The sequence below is a fragment of the Thunnus thynnus genome, chromosome 15 (genome assembly GCF_963924715.1).
Source record: "Thunnus thynnus chromosome 15, fThuThy2.1, whole genome shotgun sequence".
NCBI lineage: Eukaryota > Metazoa > Chordata > Actinopteri > Scombriformes > Scombridae > Thunnus > Thunnus thynnus.
In genome coordinates this window covers 13,523,699-13,542,549 of record NC_089531.1, presented here as the reverse complement: position 1 = coordinate 13,542,549, position 18,851 = coordinate 13,523,699, and the positions used below count along the sequence as shown (strand labels likewise).

Genomic DNA, 18,851 nt, shown 5'->3' with positions numbered 1-18,851 from the left:
CAGGAAAGAGACGTAGTTCCGGTTTCCACCATGTTCTCTAACCCGAGATTATTTTCTGTTTGTTTTGTTTTTTTAATCATTTTGTAGTCACATCATAGCTGACTCATTGCGAACCACCCTGTCATACGAATCATTTCATGCTTCCTGGGCTGTTCTGTTGATTTATTGGGAGCAGCGGGGTTCTCACTTCTGCTTTGAAAAGGCTCAGAATTGATTGGACTATTGAATAATCGAATGTCGCTTTTCCCTGTTGGTGCTGTGCCTTGTAATGTGGGTTTTTGTCTGATGCGAGTGGCCTTACAGTTTCTCATTCGCCTTTGTCAAGTGGCTAACTGTTTCTTTTTTCTTTTTTTTTCCTCGCCTTTCCTCTTTGTTCTGTCCCTTATCTTCCATTTTCCTTCCTGTCTCTGTTCTCCGTGACCCTCTTCTCAGGCCTGTGACCCATTTACCTCAAGGCGCAATGCTGACCGTCAACACAAACTCCAGCGTGAGCATCAAATCGGAGCCCGTCTCGCCCGGCCGGGATCGCAGCACCCCTTGCCCTCCTCCTTCTTCCACCACACCGTCCTCGACCTCAGGAGGGGCCATCCTGACCGCGCCACCGCAGTATCCCGGCTCCCTGCTGTGCCTGGAGCCCCCGACCGGCCGTTCCCCTGCGGACAGCGTAAGCAGCAACGCCAGCTCCTTTGAAGGCAGCGATCGGGATGACGCGGGCGCAGCTGGTGCTGGCGGTGGAGGCGGTGGCGGCGGAGGCAATGTTGCCGGTGCTACAGGAAACGTCGGCCCCGCCAGCCGGTCTGTGCCGCCTGACTTCAGCCCCTCAGCCGAGCTCCTCAGGGCGTCAAACGAACCAGAACAGGAAGGAGGCAACATCAAGCGCATGAGATTAGACGCTTGGGTCACATAGAGGCAGCGGCAAGATCTTTTCTGCAAACCCCCCCAGTGAAGTTTTGATGACACTTAAACACCCACAAAACACACACACACACAGATACACGCACACACACACACACACTCATCTCTGAACCCCCCCCCCCACTGCCCCGACCCCACTGCCATGTGACACTATCATCACACATCTGCCTCTGTCCAACATTATACAACTCAGCTGCATCATCCAGACTTACGAGGCTTTGCCAAAAAAGAATAAAAAAAACATAAAAAATAACATAAATCCTTTTGGGGATCGCGCTCTGAGTGAGGGGAGGATGGTTTAGTGCTCAGCTGGATATTTTGTCCCAGGTAGGCCCCTTGAATAGAGGGACAGTAGATTTTTAAAGCCTTTTTTGCTTGAATGGACTCCCGTGTAGTAATTTCTGTTGGTAGAAACGAGGTGTTAAACCTTTCTGCAATCTTGATGAAACCATAAAAACATTTATCTTTCACATGGTTTCCCGCATCATCACCTTCATGTATTTACATCGAGCTCATTTGCTACATTGTTCACAATGTGATCGGTGGCTTGTCGACATCACGAGACTTCTGCAGTATCGACTCGCCCACGTCCGGCTCTTTAAAAATCCAACGTCATTTGAATTGTGTGCTGTCCATTCTTCCATAAGTCACTTCCAAACTGCACTTTTGGAAATAACTTTATCTGGACGAGTTTTGAGGAACTGAGCATCTTATCTGGCGCTGAGCAAATAGAGACTCAAAACAGGCTCTGTCTAGATAAGGATAGTTCACCACCAGTGGATCTTTTAACGCTGACACAATTACCAACCTCGTACACCCAGACAGGCCCGAGGCCCTCAGGTGGCACTCTGCAGCTGTGGAGTCGAGCACCTTCGCCAGAGTGCCAAAATCGACCTCTTCTTTCAGAAAAAAAAAAAAAAAGAAAAATGCCAAATGCCTCTCGCACACACGGTGCAGGGACACTGACGAATTATCACTCGCACTGTCACGGAAACGACTGGGACTTAGTATATGAAACTGTCGATGCTTTTTCAGGCTTTGAATTCGCCATCACACTCTCTCTCTCTCTCTCTCTGTCTCTCTCTCTCTCTCTCTCTCTCTCTCTCCTCAAGACTGGGTGCTCCTCCCGTCCTCGCACCTATTCTCCTCTGGAACTCGGATGGAAATTTGTTGCACCAGAAATCCAGCCAGTCACTCAGCTTATTACCAGGAGTAGATGCCATCCAGTTAAAATGCATAGTATGAGTTTTATGAGCCTCTGGTGGCTTTTTTTTTTGTTTTTGGGTAGGGAAGTATTTGGTTCTTTCAGTCCAAGTGTTCTTTATCTGTTGGTATTTTAAAAATCTGTTTTGAAGGTCTGTTAGTTGTCCAGAAGTAGGAACTTTGTATAAAAATCACTCCTTATACAAAAAGCTTTGATGTCCTCTCTAGCTCTCTCTAGCTCTCCTTATCTCTTTGCGGTGTTTCAAAAAGTGAAAGGAAAAGACATTTTCTATATTTCTACCGCTTCAAGTTGGCGACAAAGTAAAAATAGCTTTTCAGCTTCAACGACGTGTATGTACATATGAATATATTTGCATAGACTTTGCTAGGTATCCCTAAAAACAAGCAATGTGTTGATTCTCAGTGGATCTGTTTGCATATATGAGTGTGAATTTGATATGTTTCGAGCTACGGTGCAGGGGTTACGCCACACTAGGGTAGTGATGGTGGATCGGACTCGTTTCAGTAAACCTATTTTAATGCTAGTGTTGATGGTGTGTGCACTTTCTGTCTCTCACTCACAGAGGCCTGCTTGGTTGTGGTGTCATCATATTCTCTTGCCACACATTTTTAAAAAAAAAAAAAAATCCACGATCAAAAGTAAGAATTGTCCATAACCACCTTTTTAATATAAAATCATGAAGACACCGTCATTCACTCGTAGTCTAGTTAAGAGATACAGTACACGGCATATTTTGATTGAAAGAATCATGTAAAATCTTTTTTCCACATTTAAAAACACAGATTTCGCCTTTTTTCACTATGAAATTAAGTCAAGAATTTGGCTAAGAAGTGCTGTGTTGTTTAATTGTATGCTTTTTAGTACAAATTCGTTGTGCCAGAATCATTTCAAGTTTGTGTATGAGTGTGTGTACACAGGTTGTTTATAGTCTACAAATAGAAAGGTTTCTCCTGATCTGTTTTTTTTTGTTTTTTTTTTTAACCTTGAGAATTTCAGACTGGCGCGTCAAGCTGCCGTTTGTTGACAGTTTGTTCTCTCCGGAAACAATCCTACACTTAAAAGTCGGTGTAGATGAAGTGGACCTGGTGCACGACGACGGCAGCTTTTATGCGGAGTGTGTCTGGGAGGCTGTCCAACACCAGTGTTTTAAATTTTTCTATCATCTCACAAATTTTTCCGTCCCCCATTGACAGTGTGGTGGGTAGCTTTTCACTCTGCTAATTGACCGTTTGTAAGCCACGCCCCTTAGTTACTGTTGCTACGCTCGTCCAGCTTCGCGTAATGTCATGGTACAAATGCAGTTTACAGCGATAACGGTGGTAGATTTACCACAAAAAAAGTCTTAGTAATTTTTGAAAAAAAATGGGTCCTTGATTTCCGACAGGTGAAGATAATTGATTGGAATTGATAACTCGCTGACAGATTTGATCAGCTGTAGCTTACTGGTCGTTCAGTGATTTGGTTGGTCTTCATCTGATGTTTTTAGCTGACTCGTTTTAAAATGAGAACCATGTAAAAGATGCACTTATTGGCTACAAACACACTATCATGCTAGAAGACGTTAAAGCTGCATGTCCAGAAAGTCACTAGTTGATGATCCATGTAGAAGACATTAAAGGGATAGTTTGTATTTTTTTGAAGCGGGGTTGTATGAGGTACTTATCCATAGTCAGTATATTATCTACTGTAGATTTGGGTCGACACACCCCCAGTTTGGAGAAGCAGGCAGGCGTACCGGCATGGAAGTTAAGCAATGTACTGCTGTGCAAATTGTATTTTAGCCACCTAAAAATTTTTTAAAAAAAGCAACATCAGTTTAAGTGTGCGCTATATTTAGAATATTTCCACCACTTTCTTTGCCGTCAGCCCTTTCCTTTGGCACTACGTTTTCTTAAACGTACAACTTCCGTATTCCTACGCATGCTTCGCACTCTTATTACGCTGCAGATCAGCTGTTCGGGTCAGAAAGTGCTGCTGCAGTGTAATACTAACGGTGTTTTTTTCCAACGGAGATAATAATCTCCTCTTTTACCACACAGTCATTTCCATTTTTACAAAAAAACGACGACAAAAACATAAAATCAAAAAATCAATTCCATGGAAACTTTGTGGGCGCTGATGGTTAACTGAAATGTGACACCACACCGATTGGCTTCGGCATCCTGCCACATGCAGGTTTGTTCATGTACAAAAAAAGGTTCTCTGTCCAATCTAGCAGTGTAGTCACAAGACAATCTATATGAGAAATGAAAACCTGCACCCCTGTTACTTGTTGTGTACAATGTTTTTTAGAATCTCACTATTTTTGGATTAATTTGTGCTGGTGACAGTTCCATTGTCTATGATTATAATGATATTATTATGGAGCTTTTATTTTATTGCTATTGTGTAGGATAGCCAACTGTTTTTTTTTTTTTCTTCTTCTTCTCTCTCTTTATTTTATCTTCCTTATCATAAACATATAGTACTGGTTTCCTTTTTTGAAACAACTTGCTGAAAATTGCACGATCAGTTATTGTGGTATTAGCAAATGCAATGAAGGAAATACCAGTTAAATGCTGCAATTTTAATTAAGATATAGAATATATTTATAAAAACGGGAAACAACTGAAATTAGTAATTCATGAAATTTGAAAAATGTTAATGCATGGGATACAGGTAACAACAAAACTTATGTTACGTACAGTAATGATAAAGGACATGCATCACAAATGAGTTAAAACAACTCAGAATAATGTAGCATATGAAATACTAAAGATGAAATTTATAGCTAATATATTGTGTTGAGCTAGTCTGCTTTGGGTTTTGTTGTAAAGAAAATATTTCTTTTTGTTGTTTTTTTGAGAATGATATACAGTTTGTGTATATTTTCATATACAAAGTATGCACTGATATGTTATTGAAATTCTATACCGCTTTTACAAAAAAGTGTTTGTTGTACCAAAGTATCCAAGTCCCTTGAAACCTTATCCTTTTTGCGTATGTTTTACCGTATTTTATATATTAAATAGACAAACTGAGTGAAATGAAATTGAATCTGTGGTTTATTTTCTACGCTGACATTTAACTGTGTGACGAAGCAAAAGTGCCTCTAAAATGATCCAAGACTCCAACATCAGGAACATGTGACAGCAAAGAGAAGCAAGTAAAATGTCCACAAATCTTTCTTCATTCACTTCAGAGTCTTTCAGTTTATCATCTGTTTTTTTTTTTTTTTTTTTTAACTCTGTCACAGTGACAAACACGTGAAATGAAGCTTCATTTCACACGTTCAGTGATAAGTCGACGGCTAAATTTAACTGATGGCTCATGACCTCCAGTGAGGGAAGCAGGAACTGCTGAAGCATCAATGTCGTCGTCAGATTAAAGAATCACCTCATCACAATGAAAATATCTTCATTCATGAGATCTTTTGTCCTACTTTTAATATTAGTTTTGGCTGTTTTGATCCTCGACAGCGGAGGAAGAAGTTTTCAGATCCTTTTATTTAAGTAGAATCACAATTCAAAAATGCTCCATTAAAAGTAAAATTCAGCATTCAAAGTTATACTTGAATGTAGTGAAAGTACAGAAGTATCGGTAGAAAATTGTACCTCAAGTATGAAAAAGTAAGAGTAGTTGTTATGCAGAAAACTGGTTCCCATGAGTGTTATGATATTATAGAGCTGAAACCATCAGTTGACTAATCAATAAGTCAATCCACAGAAAATTAATTGTTAATTATTTTGTTAATCTATTAATCGTTTAAGCCATTTTTAAGTTAAAATGCCAAAAAATTGTCTGGCTCCAGCTGGTCAGATGTGGAGATGTGCTGGTTTTCAGAGTTATTTATGATCTTGAACTGGATTTTTCAGAATTTTAGAGTATTGATTGGACAAAAAGATATAAAATTCTTACATCTTATGGGAGTAGTCGCTTGCAAAAATAATAAACAGATAAAGCAATAATAAATAATTGTAAATTGCAGTTCGTATATATTTTTTGAGTACTATAACAGATGCATTATAAATGTGTAAGCAGCATTTTATTTTAGCTGGTGTTAATATTTCGTACTTTATATGCTGTGCAAGGTGTTTAATTTATAGCTGTTCACTATAAGATGTTATCAGGTTTCCATTTCAGATCTGAATGTAATGACTCCTCCAGCTGACTAATATAATACAAAGTACAGCAAACTACAAAAAGGGCTGATTAGTTTCCACTCGTGCATCTCATTGATTCCCTCACATTCAAATCGGCTAAATCATCATCATCCGGAGCATCAATAAAAGGGCACAAGTCAAGAGTTTCCATTACACTGTTTAAGAAAACTTGTTAAAGATAATAGAAAAAAAAGTACATGGTGGGAGGTAAAATGTACTGAATGTACTAAACAGCACATGAAATCAAAAGGATGGAAAAGAATATCAAGTGTCAGACAAAGGTCAATTTTTACCCTCACAGCAGCTTCTGTCCTCTATTATGTGTGATGAGATCAGTTTTGAAGGAGAAACGGCTGATAAAGGTGTGGATCTACTCATCACACCAGAATATCACGGAAAGCTTCACGGACATCTGGTGATTTCAAGTCTTAATGAAAACAAATGTCCTATTTTTAATTGTTAGACCCTTGTAATGAATTTGTACATCGTGTTTTCCAGGATTTATTACGCTGATGTCCTGTATGACTGTTTCAGTGCTTTACTCTGCCGTGTATTTACCTGGATTATGTTCATGGTGGGTGTTAATTTGGCCATAATGCTTCCCCACTGCCGGACATTAGACTTAGAGTTGATTAAATTATGTGTTTTGTTTGTTTTGAAGCCAAATTCTTGAGGTTTGCGTCACTGTCAGTAAACTGTCAGCAGCATTGTTCAGGTTTTAAATCTGGGCTCCAGCTGTTTGGTCTTGTTGAAGTTCGCCTCATGATAAATCATAAGAGCGGACACGTACTTGTAACTTACCCTGTGAACTTCCTGCAAAATTAAGGACATTTTTCATATTCTTTTGTTATGTCAACCCCTTCTACACAACACAGGTATCAACGGGTAGTAAATGAGATCTGAATCATCATGTGTGACACTGTTGAATATTGTATTTGGTAATGAAGCTTTATTGAACTCCTTCAAGCCCCCAAATATTGATTATATTTACTTTAAATACTCATTCATTCATTCATTCACTGAAAAAGATCCTTCAAAAGAAATAAAAGAGAATAAATCTAAACATAACCCAGCAGTTTCTGCTGCTATAAAATAAAGAAAATTACATTTTACAGTCTTGGTTGTAAATTTTTACCTTTAAATGTCAGTTTTCTGTTGACAATATAAAAAAGAAATAATTCATAAAACAACTTAATTTTAATAATTCAACTTCATAGTAAAAGAAAAAGAAGCTTCATGCATTTCTTGTTACTCCTGCTAAAATGTACAGTAAACAAGGTGCTGCATACAATATTACCCTTAATATTTTATCTTAAAGGTACATTCAGTATCCACATCTTTTTTGTGCTTATAGCTGAAAGTTTCATGTTCAATTTTTCCATTTCTGTGTTCTGCTGCAACACATCCGAACACTCAAACTGAAACTCTTTAAAGTGGATTTCTTCAGCTCACTGATAAGATGAAGGTTAACACAATTTAAAGGTTTATAATGGAAGATAAATGGTACAAAATTAGCGAACGCACATTGTAAAAAAGAGCTCATGTTTCAGGCCACATCTCTCTGTAGGGTTTTAATTTGATGTAAGTAAACTTTTCCAATTTCCTCGCTCACCTCTCATGTGAATATTGATGTCGGTCTGCACTTTTTAATACAGAGAAGAAGCTTCCAACACCCTCACAACCTGCTGCATGTTATTGATTTCTCTCTAAAAACGGACACCAAAAGACCGAGCCTGAGATGTGATGTTTTGTTATGATATTTGACGGTGTTTTGCAGCTGTTTTGTCTCTCCTCACCCCTTTAATTCCACCAGCGTAGCCTGGGAGTAGGAGCTTTCGTGGGCGGTCCCACGTCAAAAACCGCTCCTTGTCCGACTGACGCGCAGACGTAGTAGAGGTTGGCGCCCAGCATGACCAGTATGGGGAAGAACGAGAAGCCGAAGCCGAGGCCCCTGATGCTGCTGCCCAGTGAGAGGCAGAGCCAGTAGATCAGCCTGCAGCACAGAAAACAACACAAACCGACTCTCAGAAACATGAGAAACACATAAAAAAAGTTACAGAGGCAAATGAGATGGACGTACTTTCTTTCCTTTCTGTTTAATGTATGTTTATAATCAGCTTGATTTGGATGAATAATGATTAGAGGATCTGACACACACTCTCCCTTTGCAGCAGGAACATTAGACGGCTTAGCTGCTTCATGCCTTTCATCAGTTTTTAAAACAAGAGCTTGATGACTCAAAGCTGGATTAACAACTTAATAGATGCTTTATTCTTCTTCTGACTTTCCTTCACTCATGTATTCAGTTGTTTTCTTTCATAGCGGTCGCAACTCAAACTGAAAAAGGCATCAAGGATGTGGGTTTAGCACAGTGCTGCCCGTTAAAACACATCAAACACCGACGACTGATCAGACTGGTTTTAAACAAATCCTTCAGTTTAACCAGTTTATTTGGAAGTGGAAAAAGTGACAGTATTCAAAATGGATTAGTCACAAAAGGAAGTAGTGCTGCAAAAAGCAACGGACCCTGACAACAGATAGATTGTGTCAAAAGTTAAAAAGAGTTCAGATAATACGGCTGGTATCTCACTCATCCATTAGTGTTTCTGACAGAGGACATGAAACAAAGCTGTATCTGTCACTGCCATTGATGTGTCAGTTTTATGTTATAATTATTTATTATTTACTGTATAGACTCTTTATCTGTTTGTTTAAATAGCTGTCGAGTGTGTGAAATCATCCTGCTAAGACCGGCTGACTTTGCTGAGGTCCAATCTATCGACCCGCAGTTCATTTCCTTCATGCTGTTTGAACCAAGATGCAAACAAACGACACTGATTACGGCATCAAGCAGCAATTTAGTCATGACAGGGAGGAAATCTGAAGCTTACAGTTCACTGTTGTAGATAAAAATCTGAAATGGTCATATTCACAAACAAAAAATATTTATTTTGGCTCATATTTGGCTCAGTAAGGCCTTGTTTTAAATCTAATAAGAAGTTGAGCTTGTGAGTTTTGTGATGTTCCATCAATTATGGTTTTGAGTTATTTTGTAATTTTTTTTCTTTCTAATTCTTCTTTGCAGATTTCTTCAAGCACTGACAGAATTAAACTCTTTGATTTTTGAGCTCAAGAACTTTGACATTATTATTTTGAAGCTGTTCCGGTTAATTTATGCCATTATCCTTTACCCTCACTACCACATTTGACATTTTGAAGCAGATCTTAAAAATATGAACCCATCTTTTGTTTAAATTCAGATCTGATGAGTCCGTTTTATGTGGCCTCTGAAACCAAAACGCCCCCTAAACATGAGACTCATCTGCACAGAATGAATACTGATTAAAAAAACAAACAAAACAAAACTATAAACTGCAATAATTAAGTATCATTCTTGCACTATGATAAACAAAATTCAAATTTTCTCTCACATGGCAGACTCATCTATCCCTTCATCTGTGCCCAGTTTGGCTTCTAAACATTAGACAACGTGCTGCTGGGTAACGAGCACACATACCTGCCGAAAACAAATATGATGGTGAGCAGCGGCACCAGCTTGACCAGGTCCTGGCTGATGTATGTTGCCATGACGGTGAGCTGCAGGAAGTAGAAGAGGAAGAGGGCCAGTGATTCGTTGATGTAGTGCCAGTGCACCGCCACCTCTCTGTTCACCAGTTTGCTCTGATAGAGGGGTGTCAGCGAACTGTAGCGCAGCCTGGCCACGCCCTGCACCAGCACACCTGCAGAGAGACCAACTCACTATTACCTGGTTTTTATTAGACTGTGTGTTTAACTGTGTTCATTTTACATCATATTTCACAAAAACAAATGTGCTGACAGTCTTACCGAGCATGATGGGGATGGTAGCGAAGAAGGAGCAGCGTAATGTGTACACCACCCTGAGGGGGGTGCTCTCCAGCAGTGGCGAATCAAAGGGGAGGAAGGCGTAACCTCCCCACACCAGGAGAGGAAAGAGGAGCCCTGCAGCCACCACCGCCAGAACCAGCCTCAGCCTTTCACTGCACACATGCTCACACAGGTCTGAGGAGGGGGGAAAAAAAAAAAACAAGTCTGTCTTTCTGCCGTCTTTCATACACAGTTTGGTAAATCATCATTGATTTAAACTGTCTTTATTAGGACAGGACGGTGACAGCGAGACAAAGAGGACGAGACTGAGACTGAAGTCACAGCATAATTCATTGAGACATGTAATTATATCTGATTACGGAGAAAAGAGATCATTACACCGAGCTCAGTGAGTAATGACTCAGCGAAAATGTGCCTCAGAAACACTTTATCCTGTCTGAATAAGAACAAACACAGCAATCAGCTATGAGATGAGTTAATCAAATGAAAGTTGTTTGCTCATATCTAAGACCCTCACAAAAAATAAATAAATCTAAAAATCTTAACTGTGCCTGGCTGCGTCTACTACATCACTTAGAAACCACAACACGGTGAGATCTGATCTTTGTTAAATCTGAAGTAGATTTGTGTGTTATTCTTTCCAAAAATGACATCATTAAAGATAATCTTGCTTAGTTTGATTTGATAGCTGTCAAAAGAGGGTATTTAGGCAGGAAATCATTAAAATAGTTTGAGGAGGATGAAGATTTGGTGGCTTTCGAGTTTAAGCTGTAAACCATGAACCCCATGTCCCAGGGACCTTTGCTGCATCTCTCTGGGTGCTTTTCAATTCCCACATTTGATCTTCCGATTCCTCTATTTCAGCCTCCCCTTTATTAGAAATCCGTTGGTGATCGGACGCTGCGGCTGATACAACATCAGTAACACCGCAGTTTCATACCGGGACCAATAACAGAACCGACTCAGCTGTTTTACTCCAAAGTTTTAGATTTTTATTTTGTTTTTTGATTCACAATCTAGTTAAAATAGCGGTCTGATTAACAAAAGACAACTTTCTTCATATATTAGAAAGGCTTTTCTTTTCATTATCTTATTTCTCCTTTTAATCTGTATCATGGATAATATTATAAATCAGGGAGAGGAGGAGAGTCTGTTGCCTTTCAACAAGAAACACATTTGTTTTGTTTATCGTCATTTCCATTCAGTCACATGTGAGGCTGGAAATCCTTGTGTGTCTGCTAGAAGCTATAGTTTAATGTGAGTATTATATACTCACAATCTAAATAATTCTACAATCAGAATATTAATAAATTCAGATGCAGATAAAAACCACACTGTGGTTCGACTGATTTGTACACAGTATAAATACAGAATGCAAACGTTTGTGTAATAAATGTAAAAGTTCAGAAGGAACCCTGATTCACCATTTCTGCAAATGTATTGAAATTCAGGATTTTTGAAGCAAAATACAAAGGGAGTTGAATAAGATACTGGGGGTTTCTCTCTACCAGAGGCATTTATCTTGGATACTTAACAGGAATTTCACATTCCTTTTGCACACACACCTTCTACAAACATCATTGTATTGTGCTCCTAAGTGTATTTTAGAAATGTGGATCACTGATAAAAGACCTTCTATTGTGCAACGCATTCAAAATATAAAATGTCTGATCCCTAATGAAGCTTTTTGTACAACTTGTAAAGGTTTGTAAAGGTTTTTTAAAACTTTTAAGTTTGATAAAATATGGGATCCTTTTCTGAACTGTCTTGGACCAAAGAAAGCAGAGTCAATAGTTGAGGCCTGTCTGGACTCGTCTGGAGAGCCATGAAGGATTCATTTAAGTTCACATTAAACTGAGTAAGTACAGCTGCATAAAGATATGTGAAATTTATCAGTTATTATATGTATTATGGAACTGATTTATGTTATTTTTGTAATTGTGTTTTTTCCTTGTGTAAGTGTACATTTGTTTCTTGTTTTTGGCGCTGATTCTGTTTTTCATAAACCATATTGATAACTGTTAAAGTTGACGGACAGCTGATCCAGCTGTGCTGCTGTCATCAGAAATGTGGACGTCTCAGTTTTCTAAAATTATGTTTTCTCTTTTCCTCGCATCTATTCTGTGCATCTCTCCTCGCTTCTTCGGTGGGGGGAACTGAGATGAAGGAAAAGACGCAAGTGAAGGAAGTGTGGATGCAATTAAGGGAATTAAGGGAATCTCTCCTATCAACTCATCAATAAAGATTTAAAATGCCCCCAAAATACTGTTTTTAAACTGATTTGATTGAATTGTGTTTTTCAACATAACTATTAGGTTTTCTAGTTGATTTCCTATCTCCCCTACAGCTGTTGGCTACAGTTCATGCCAGCACGGTATGAAAAACAACTTGCAGAGACTTGAAAACAAGCAGCAACAACCACAGCCAATGTGGAAGTCTCTTAAAGTGCAAAACCACTGATGGCTGCTAGATGCTGGCTCCAATAGACTCTCATTCAAAAAGCATCAACTTCTCTCATGAAATAAGAAGTTAATACATTTTTTCAACAAGTAATTATGGTCTCAATCTCTAAATACGGGCCCTCTTGCTCCATTTATAAGATATAAAGACAAATAGTAGCTTTGATGCCAGAGCGTGAAAGGAAACAACCCGCACTACTTATTCGGAAGGTCCTGGTTCCAAATGGAAAAGATGGCGCCGACCATAAGCTGCAACTCTGGGCTTCAAACTGGCTCTAATGCAAACCAGTGGGTGATGTCACACATCTCTACGTCCCTCTTTATATAGTCTATACTTGAAACTAGACTCCCCCCCCCCCCCCATTACTGTTATGTGGTTACAGGCCTTTAACAATGAGTCTGCTCTATTCAAGTGTCCCAGTAAGTCAGTAAGTAGCAGGACCCTGAAATTGAAGCAGCTAAATGTAATTCAACCATCACTAATGTTAATATAGCTGTGCTTTTCCTGCTGCGACATGCCAAATTATCGTCTGTGAAAAAAAGCCTCTGCAGTTTCTAAAGGGCAATGTTTTGAAAACTCTTGTTAGTATGTTCGAAGACACTCCCAACATCTGAGATTTAAGATTCAGCTGCCCAAAAGATGAAAAGCATTGCAAATATGAGCTTTATCAGAAAATCAAATCCAGGACAGTAAACAAACATGGATGTTGTGAAAAGGATCATCTTAATTCAGTTGTCTATTGCATTAAAGGGGAGGGCTCTACTGATGTCACTCAAGTCAGCGTCGATTGGTGCTGAAGACTACAAGTTTGAGAATGAAAATATTTTGGGGGGAGTTGAGTTAGAAAGAAGTGAGGGTACCAGATCCGTGTAGCCCACTCCTTATGTCTTCTTGACGCTAACAGCTCGAGGCTACGACAGCCACTACTAGAATAATGCTCCTAACTCTGTACAGTTGAGTGAATTGAGTCAGGTTGCATTGTGGGTAATGTAGGTGCCAGAGTTTGACAAGGAAAAATAATGTGTGGAATAAAAAAAAGACAATATATCTGGTTCTGCTGCTTCAAATTTTTGTACTTTTCTTTTTTTTTTTAAATTGCCCATCATGAGTAGGGACACCACAGTGAGGACATTTTCCCACTGACTAATAAACTGTGACAACACCGGTGTTACTGGTTACACCGGACGTTTTACAAGATAAGAAGTTCGTCGATGACGCTCATATGTAGATCGCTTACTTTGATCTTAAATGTTAGATTTTTAGTTTAGATCTTCCCCTTACTTAAGAGTTAGTGACAACGGGCTTCAGGCTGCTGCCAGCAGGTCCTCCTCTGTGTACAACCCGCACACAGACAGGGACAAGTCAGAGGACGACCGACACTTAGAACCAGAACCAGAGCAACTCGTCTGAATTTTTAGCAGGCTGAGCAGGCAGAGAGCAGGAGAGTTTCTGCCGAAAACAAGCACCAAGACCCGAGGAGACATGGGAGCAGCTTCTCGTTAAGAGCTAGCGTTACGTTTGTTTACAGCAGAGAGCAGGACGGAGAACAGATGTCTCACTCTGCTACTTTTTGCTGCGACTCTGTTGCTGCTGCAGATGGTCATGGAGCAGACACTTTCAGTTTATAATTGTAATGTCCGTCGTCCGACTAAATATTGATAACATGCTTGATACTTTACAAATTAGAGTTTTTTATTTAATGAACGTGGGCTCTGATACATGAAAATTAACTAAATGGGTTTTATTTCTATAAAAAAGCAAAACTACGGTATGGGCGGTGGGCAAGTAATGTAATCGGTGTATGTCCCAACACCGTGTAAGACCGGTAACATCGACAACCGCGGCAAACCTAATCGTGAGTGCGACCATGTTATAGGAGTACAATGCTAAATCAGAGGAGTACTCATTTAAGAAGGCTGTTGTCTTGGATGTTGTGTTTTCCCACAAGCACTCAAACACACCAACAGAGGTCATTTTTCATAAAACTTCTCTCTCTCAGTTGTGTTACCATGTATGTAATGAGTACAATTGACCAAAAGTAAAGTTAACTAAATGTCTTAAGACTGTGAAATACTGTAAGTAGTTTCAGGTTTGTTCTTCTTTGGAGTGTTTAATTAACACCTGTGTAGGGAATATTGTCCATTTTACCTAACCTATACTTGAGATTACTGTGCTGTGCAAAGATGTGAATTATCTTGCCACTTGTCTGACATTATAATTTCCTCCTTTTTCATGTGTTTGTTCATGTGCATTGCTTTCTAAAGCATAGCTTTGCAATTTTGCTTGTAATAGCAAACTGTAATGAATGTTTAACTGGAAGGAGGGTTAAAGGTTGTAATAAGATATTAGAAAGTAGTAAGTGACATGTACGCTCTGAAAATGTGAAAAACCGAGTCCTGGTTCTTAAAAATGTATTACATGTAATTATGAGTCATCAGGAGTCATACAGGGCCCCAGACATTAAAACTAATTACATCTCTATATAAAAAGGCTTTTGTTGTTCAATAGATGTGGATATAATTACCTGAAAAAAACTTTGTTGATTGACACATCAAAAATTACGATCCAGAGATCCCTGACTATGTTTCCTTTACAGTTAATGAGGTGTTCATGCAAAGAATTTAATTCAAGTTTTGTTTTATTGTTTTTACATATATGAGGGGCACAAACCAAAAAAAAAAAAAAGTGTCTGTAATAACTTTCCGTGCATCTTTACTGGATGCTCTTGTCAATACTAAAATCTCCCTGTTTTATGATTTCTTAGATGCACCTCAACCATCAGCAGCATCTTATTATCTAATCCCCCTTTATACATTTTTATGTTATAAATATATTAGATTATTGTTGTGAATTTCAGATATTACGGTAATTGTTAGTGGAGATGTTATTGGTTTTATTTATTAGACTTATTACTGGCCAACCTTATCATTATTGTTCCAAGCAGAGTATTATGTATGTCTTAATATACGTCTGGATCTTTAAATATTTCTTAAATGGACAATGTGCAGATGTTGGGTAAAGTAAACAGTACATGTAAGTAGAAGTTGCTTGATAAATATGTCGTATTCTTCCCTTTCAATGAATACATTTTCTTTAGAGCAATGTAAAGTGTAACTCTTAGAAGTTTGATATATACGGGCCCAGATGATGAAGATGAAGTGATTGTGTGTATTATACTCACAATACTTGTCGTCCTGTTCTGTCCAGTCGGGGTAAAACTGCGCTGCAGAGTTGGGCTCCATCTGCGGCTCCTTCTCTATGTCTTTTTCTATAAAGAACGTGCTCTCCTCAGGAAGCTCTTTGCTTGACGGACGCACAATCGTGACTTTTGGAGTGAAACCCGGAGCAGCTTTCTCTGAAATCCAATCTGACTCTCCATCTTCCTCCTCCTCCTCATCTTCATCATCTGCCAGTGAACCGTCCCCTTTCCCGTCCCGCTGCACCTCGATCTCATCGTCCCTCCACCTCTCGCCCTCAGGCATGCTCTCTCTCCATTTGGCTATGCCCTTTCTGTCGCTCTCTGCCTGGCTCTGCTCGTCAGACGTATCCTGGCTTCCTCCATTTATCCCTGCGTCCTTCTCTTCAGGCTCTGAAGCTCCTTTTTCTGAGCGGATTTCATCATCGTTGTCTGTCTGCGGCCTCTTGTCTTTATCTCCCGGCCATGGCAGAGTGCTAGGCTCCAGAAGAGCAGAGGCGCTCACTTCCTCTTCTACCTCCTCTTGATCCTCCTCCTTCTCCTTTACTTCCTTGTCTTCAAATGTCTTTCCGTCCTCTATGCTGTTGCTCTCGTGTGGCTTTTCACTTCCTGCTGTTTGAGCTTCTGCAGTCGGACCAGCAGGTGAAGGTGCCGCCTCTTCAGTCAGTTCAGAGATTAAACCACTTTGGCCAGACATTCTAATCCAATTTCAGTTTTTAAATCCAATTTTCTCCTTTTTCAGTCAATTGATGTTGTACTGTCAAGAGTCTGACTGTTAGCAAAGCTGCTTCCACTTGCTAAAAGTCATTTTTGGACACATCTGTTGATTTCTCTGTGAGGGGAAAAAAGTTACAACAATGTTTAAAATACTACCCCACCTTCAGCTTCACAAAGAAAAAAAATCAAAGTTCATTGTTTATCATGGGTGTGGCCAACCCAGGGTATAGAGCAGTCAGTCCTGTTTAAATATTTTGTGTGTCAGATAATCAGGTAAACTGCACATAAAGACTGTTATTAATGCTCGATCTGTGGCCTTAATTGAAGTACGAATGGTTAAGATTCTCCCAAACATCAAAAAGTAAAATATCATACATGAACAAATTCAGCAAGAATGAATTACAAACTTTATGGATACATCAACATCAAATCAGGTTATTTCTAGTTGATACAGGACGGCTGGATCCTCAATCAAAAACGATTGAGAACGGTCAATTATCAAGCAGAAATTGCAATGATTCTCTAGTCCCAGCTTCTGAAATATGAAGGTTTTTTCTGTTTTATATCATTGTGAACTGAATATGTTTGAGTTGTAGACTTTTTGTCAAACAAAAAAAGCAATTTGAAGACGTTGCCGTGGGCTCTGAGATGGGCATCTTTCACTATTTTCTGATGTTTTTCAGACTAAACAATTTTCAAAAGAATGAAAAGAGAATAATTGTTAGTTTCAGGCCTCATGAGGACAGTCCAGTAAATCATTATATCTATATAATGATTTATATCTATATAATGATATACTTATATTGATATATAAGTATATCAATACACATTAAAAAAAAACCTAATCTGTGATCTCATCTATATGTTAAATCTGCTCTCTTTAAATTTGGTAGAAACGTTTGGTATAATTTATACACAGTGATGCCTATTTACTAAAACATTGTACAGCCAAAATATAAGACAAAAACTCTTATCCATGCTTCAGACCTACCAAACCACCCAAACTACAAAATCTGACTTTAACTTAAACCAAAATCACTGTTTTGCTAGAACAGAAGCACTAAATCAGAGCTGCAGTCGGCTGCTTTTTCATTAATGATAAATCTAGTGAAGTGTTTTTTTCAATAAATCATTTAGTCTTTGAAATATCAAACACTTTTCTAGAGTTCAAGGTGACATCATCAAATGTCTTGTTTTGTGTGACCAACAGTCCAAAACCAAAAAAATATTAAATTTATTATAATATGAGACAAGAAAAGGAAGCTGGTTCTCCCATTTGAGAGGCTGGAACCTCAAATGTTTGTTTGTTTGCTCGAGAATCAATCAATTACCAAATTAGTTGCTGCTGATTCATTTTCTGTCGATCAGCTACTCATTAAATCAATTAATCATTGCAGCTTTCGTCCAAAATATAGTCAAATATATACAAATATATTCAATTTAAAAAAAACAAACAGAAAAAGCAACATATCCTCACATTTGAGAAGCTGGAGCCAATGAATGTTTGGCATTTTAGCTTGATAATCGACTATCAAAATTTATATTGATTAACTAATTGACTGAACATTTCACCTCACTAAATATGGCATATTAACCAAACCAAACTGTAGGATGTGCATGTGGTTATCCTAAATGGCCAATTATTAACAGAACACTGATTCATTTCAGCTGAGTAATAAACTGTAAACATTCCTGCTCTCTGAAGACTAACTGCCTGGACTTTGCTACACACAGTAGACTATATCACTATCATTAAAATGTCATCATTTCCTGTTCAGTCTTTAAAACGCTGAAAATCGTCACTAATTGTTGTGACTGAGAAAACACATTCATGTTCTGAGCCTAAACTGCCTGTCGGTACCATATTTAGTGTTTGTTCACTTAAAAAACAAGCTTGTTTACCAACTTTATGGTCCAAAGTTTGCTTTACCCACTGAGGCTTTCACAAAGACTTTTCCAGCCCTGTTTATGTATTCAGGTGTAGCTAATCAGGCCTGGTGTCGACCAGGAGGAATGTAGTTTCAGGCTGGAGCTCAAACTTGTTTAACAACTCGGTATTTACGAGCCGAGTCTTTAGAAACTTAAACAGAAATATAACGTTAATACTGAGTCGTTAATGGTTGACTTACCTGCTTTTACTTCGGACACATCACCAAAATACATCCAACTTTGCCTGAAAGTTGTCTGGTTTAGTTAGTTGTTTCTCACTGTTGGAAGTCAGAAGTTACCTGGCAGGTGAGACGCTGTTCGGTTGGATCAGCCGGAGACGAACTCTCGTCAGGTCAACATCTCGCGAGAGTTTCACAAATCGCCCCCTCGGCTGCTCCAA

General features: G+C 38.9%; 2 protein-coding genes across 5 annotated transcripts in view; one reads left to right on the top strand and one right to left on the bottom strand.

Moving 5' to 3' along the window:
• Positions 1–5,171, top strand: part of LOC137198793 (myocyte-specific enhancer factor 2D homolog) — a 36,082-nt gene extending 30,911 nt beyond the window's left edge. For all 3 annotated transcript variants that reach the window (XM_067612748.1, XM_067612747.1, XM_067612746.1), the window contains one exon: positions 433–5,171. In XM_067612748.1, the coding sequence (XP_067468849.1) occupies positions 433–907 (475 nt within the window). In that variant the 3' untranslated portion in view covers positions 908–5,171. The remainder of the gene's footprint in view (positions 1–432) is intronic.
• Positions 5,172–7,209: 2,038 nt separating this feature from the next.
• LOC137198794 (transmembrane protein 79-like) lies at positions 7,210–18,851 on the bottom strand. Of its 2 annotated transcripts, none has more exons than XM_067612750.1 (5): positions 18,751–18,851; positions 15,791–16,637; positions 10,129–10,323; positions 9,800–10,022; positions 7,210–8,275 (listed from the first exon to the last, which is right to left on the bottom strand). In XM_067612750.1, the coding sequence occupies exons 2-5, from the start codon at positions 16,500–16,502 to the stop codon at positions 8,083–8,085; spliced, it is 1,323 nt and encodes a 440-aa protein (XP_067468851.1). In that variant the 5' UTR covers positions 16,503–16,637; positions 18,751–18,851; the 3' UTR covers positions 7,210–8,082. The 2 variants fall into 2 exon arrangements, with proteins under 2 accessions (XP_067468851.1, XP_067468850.1); XM_067612749.1 differs by having other exon boundaries at positions 18,652–18,844.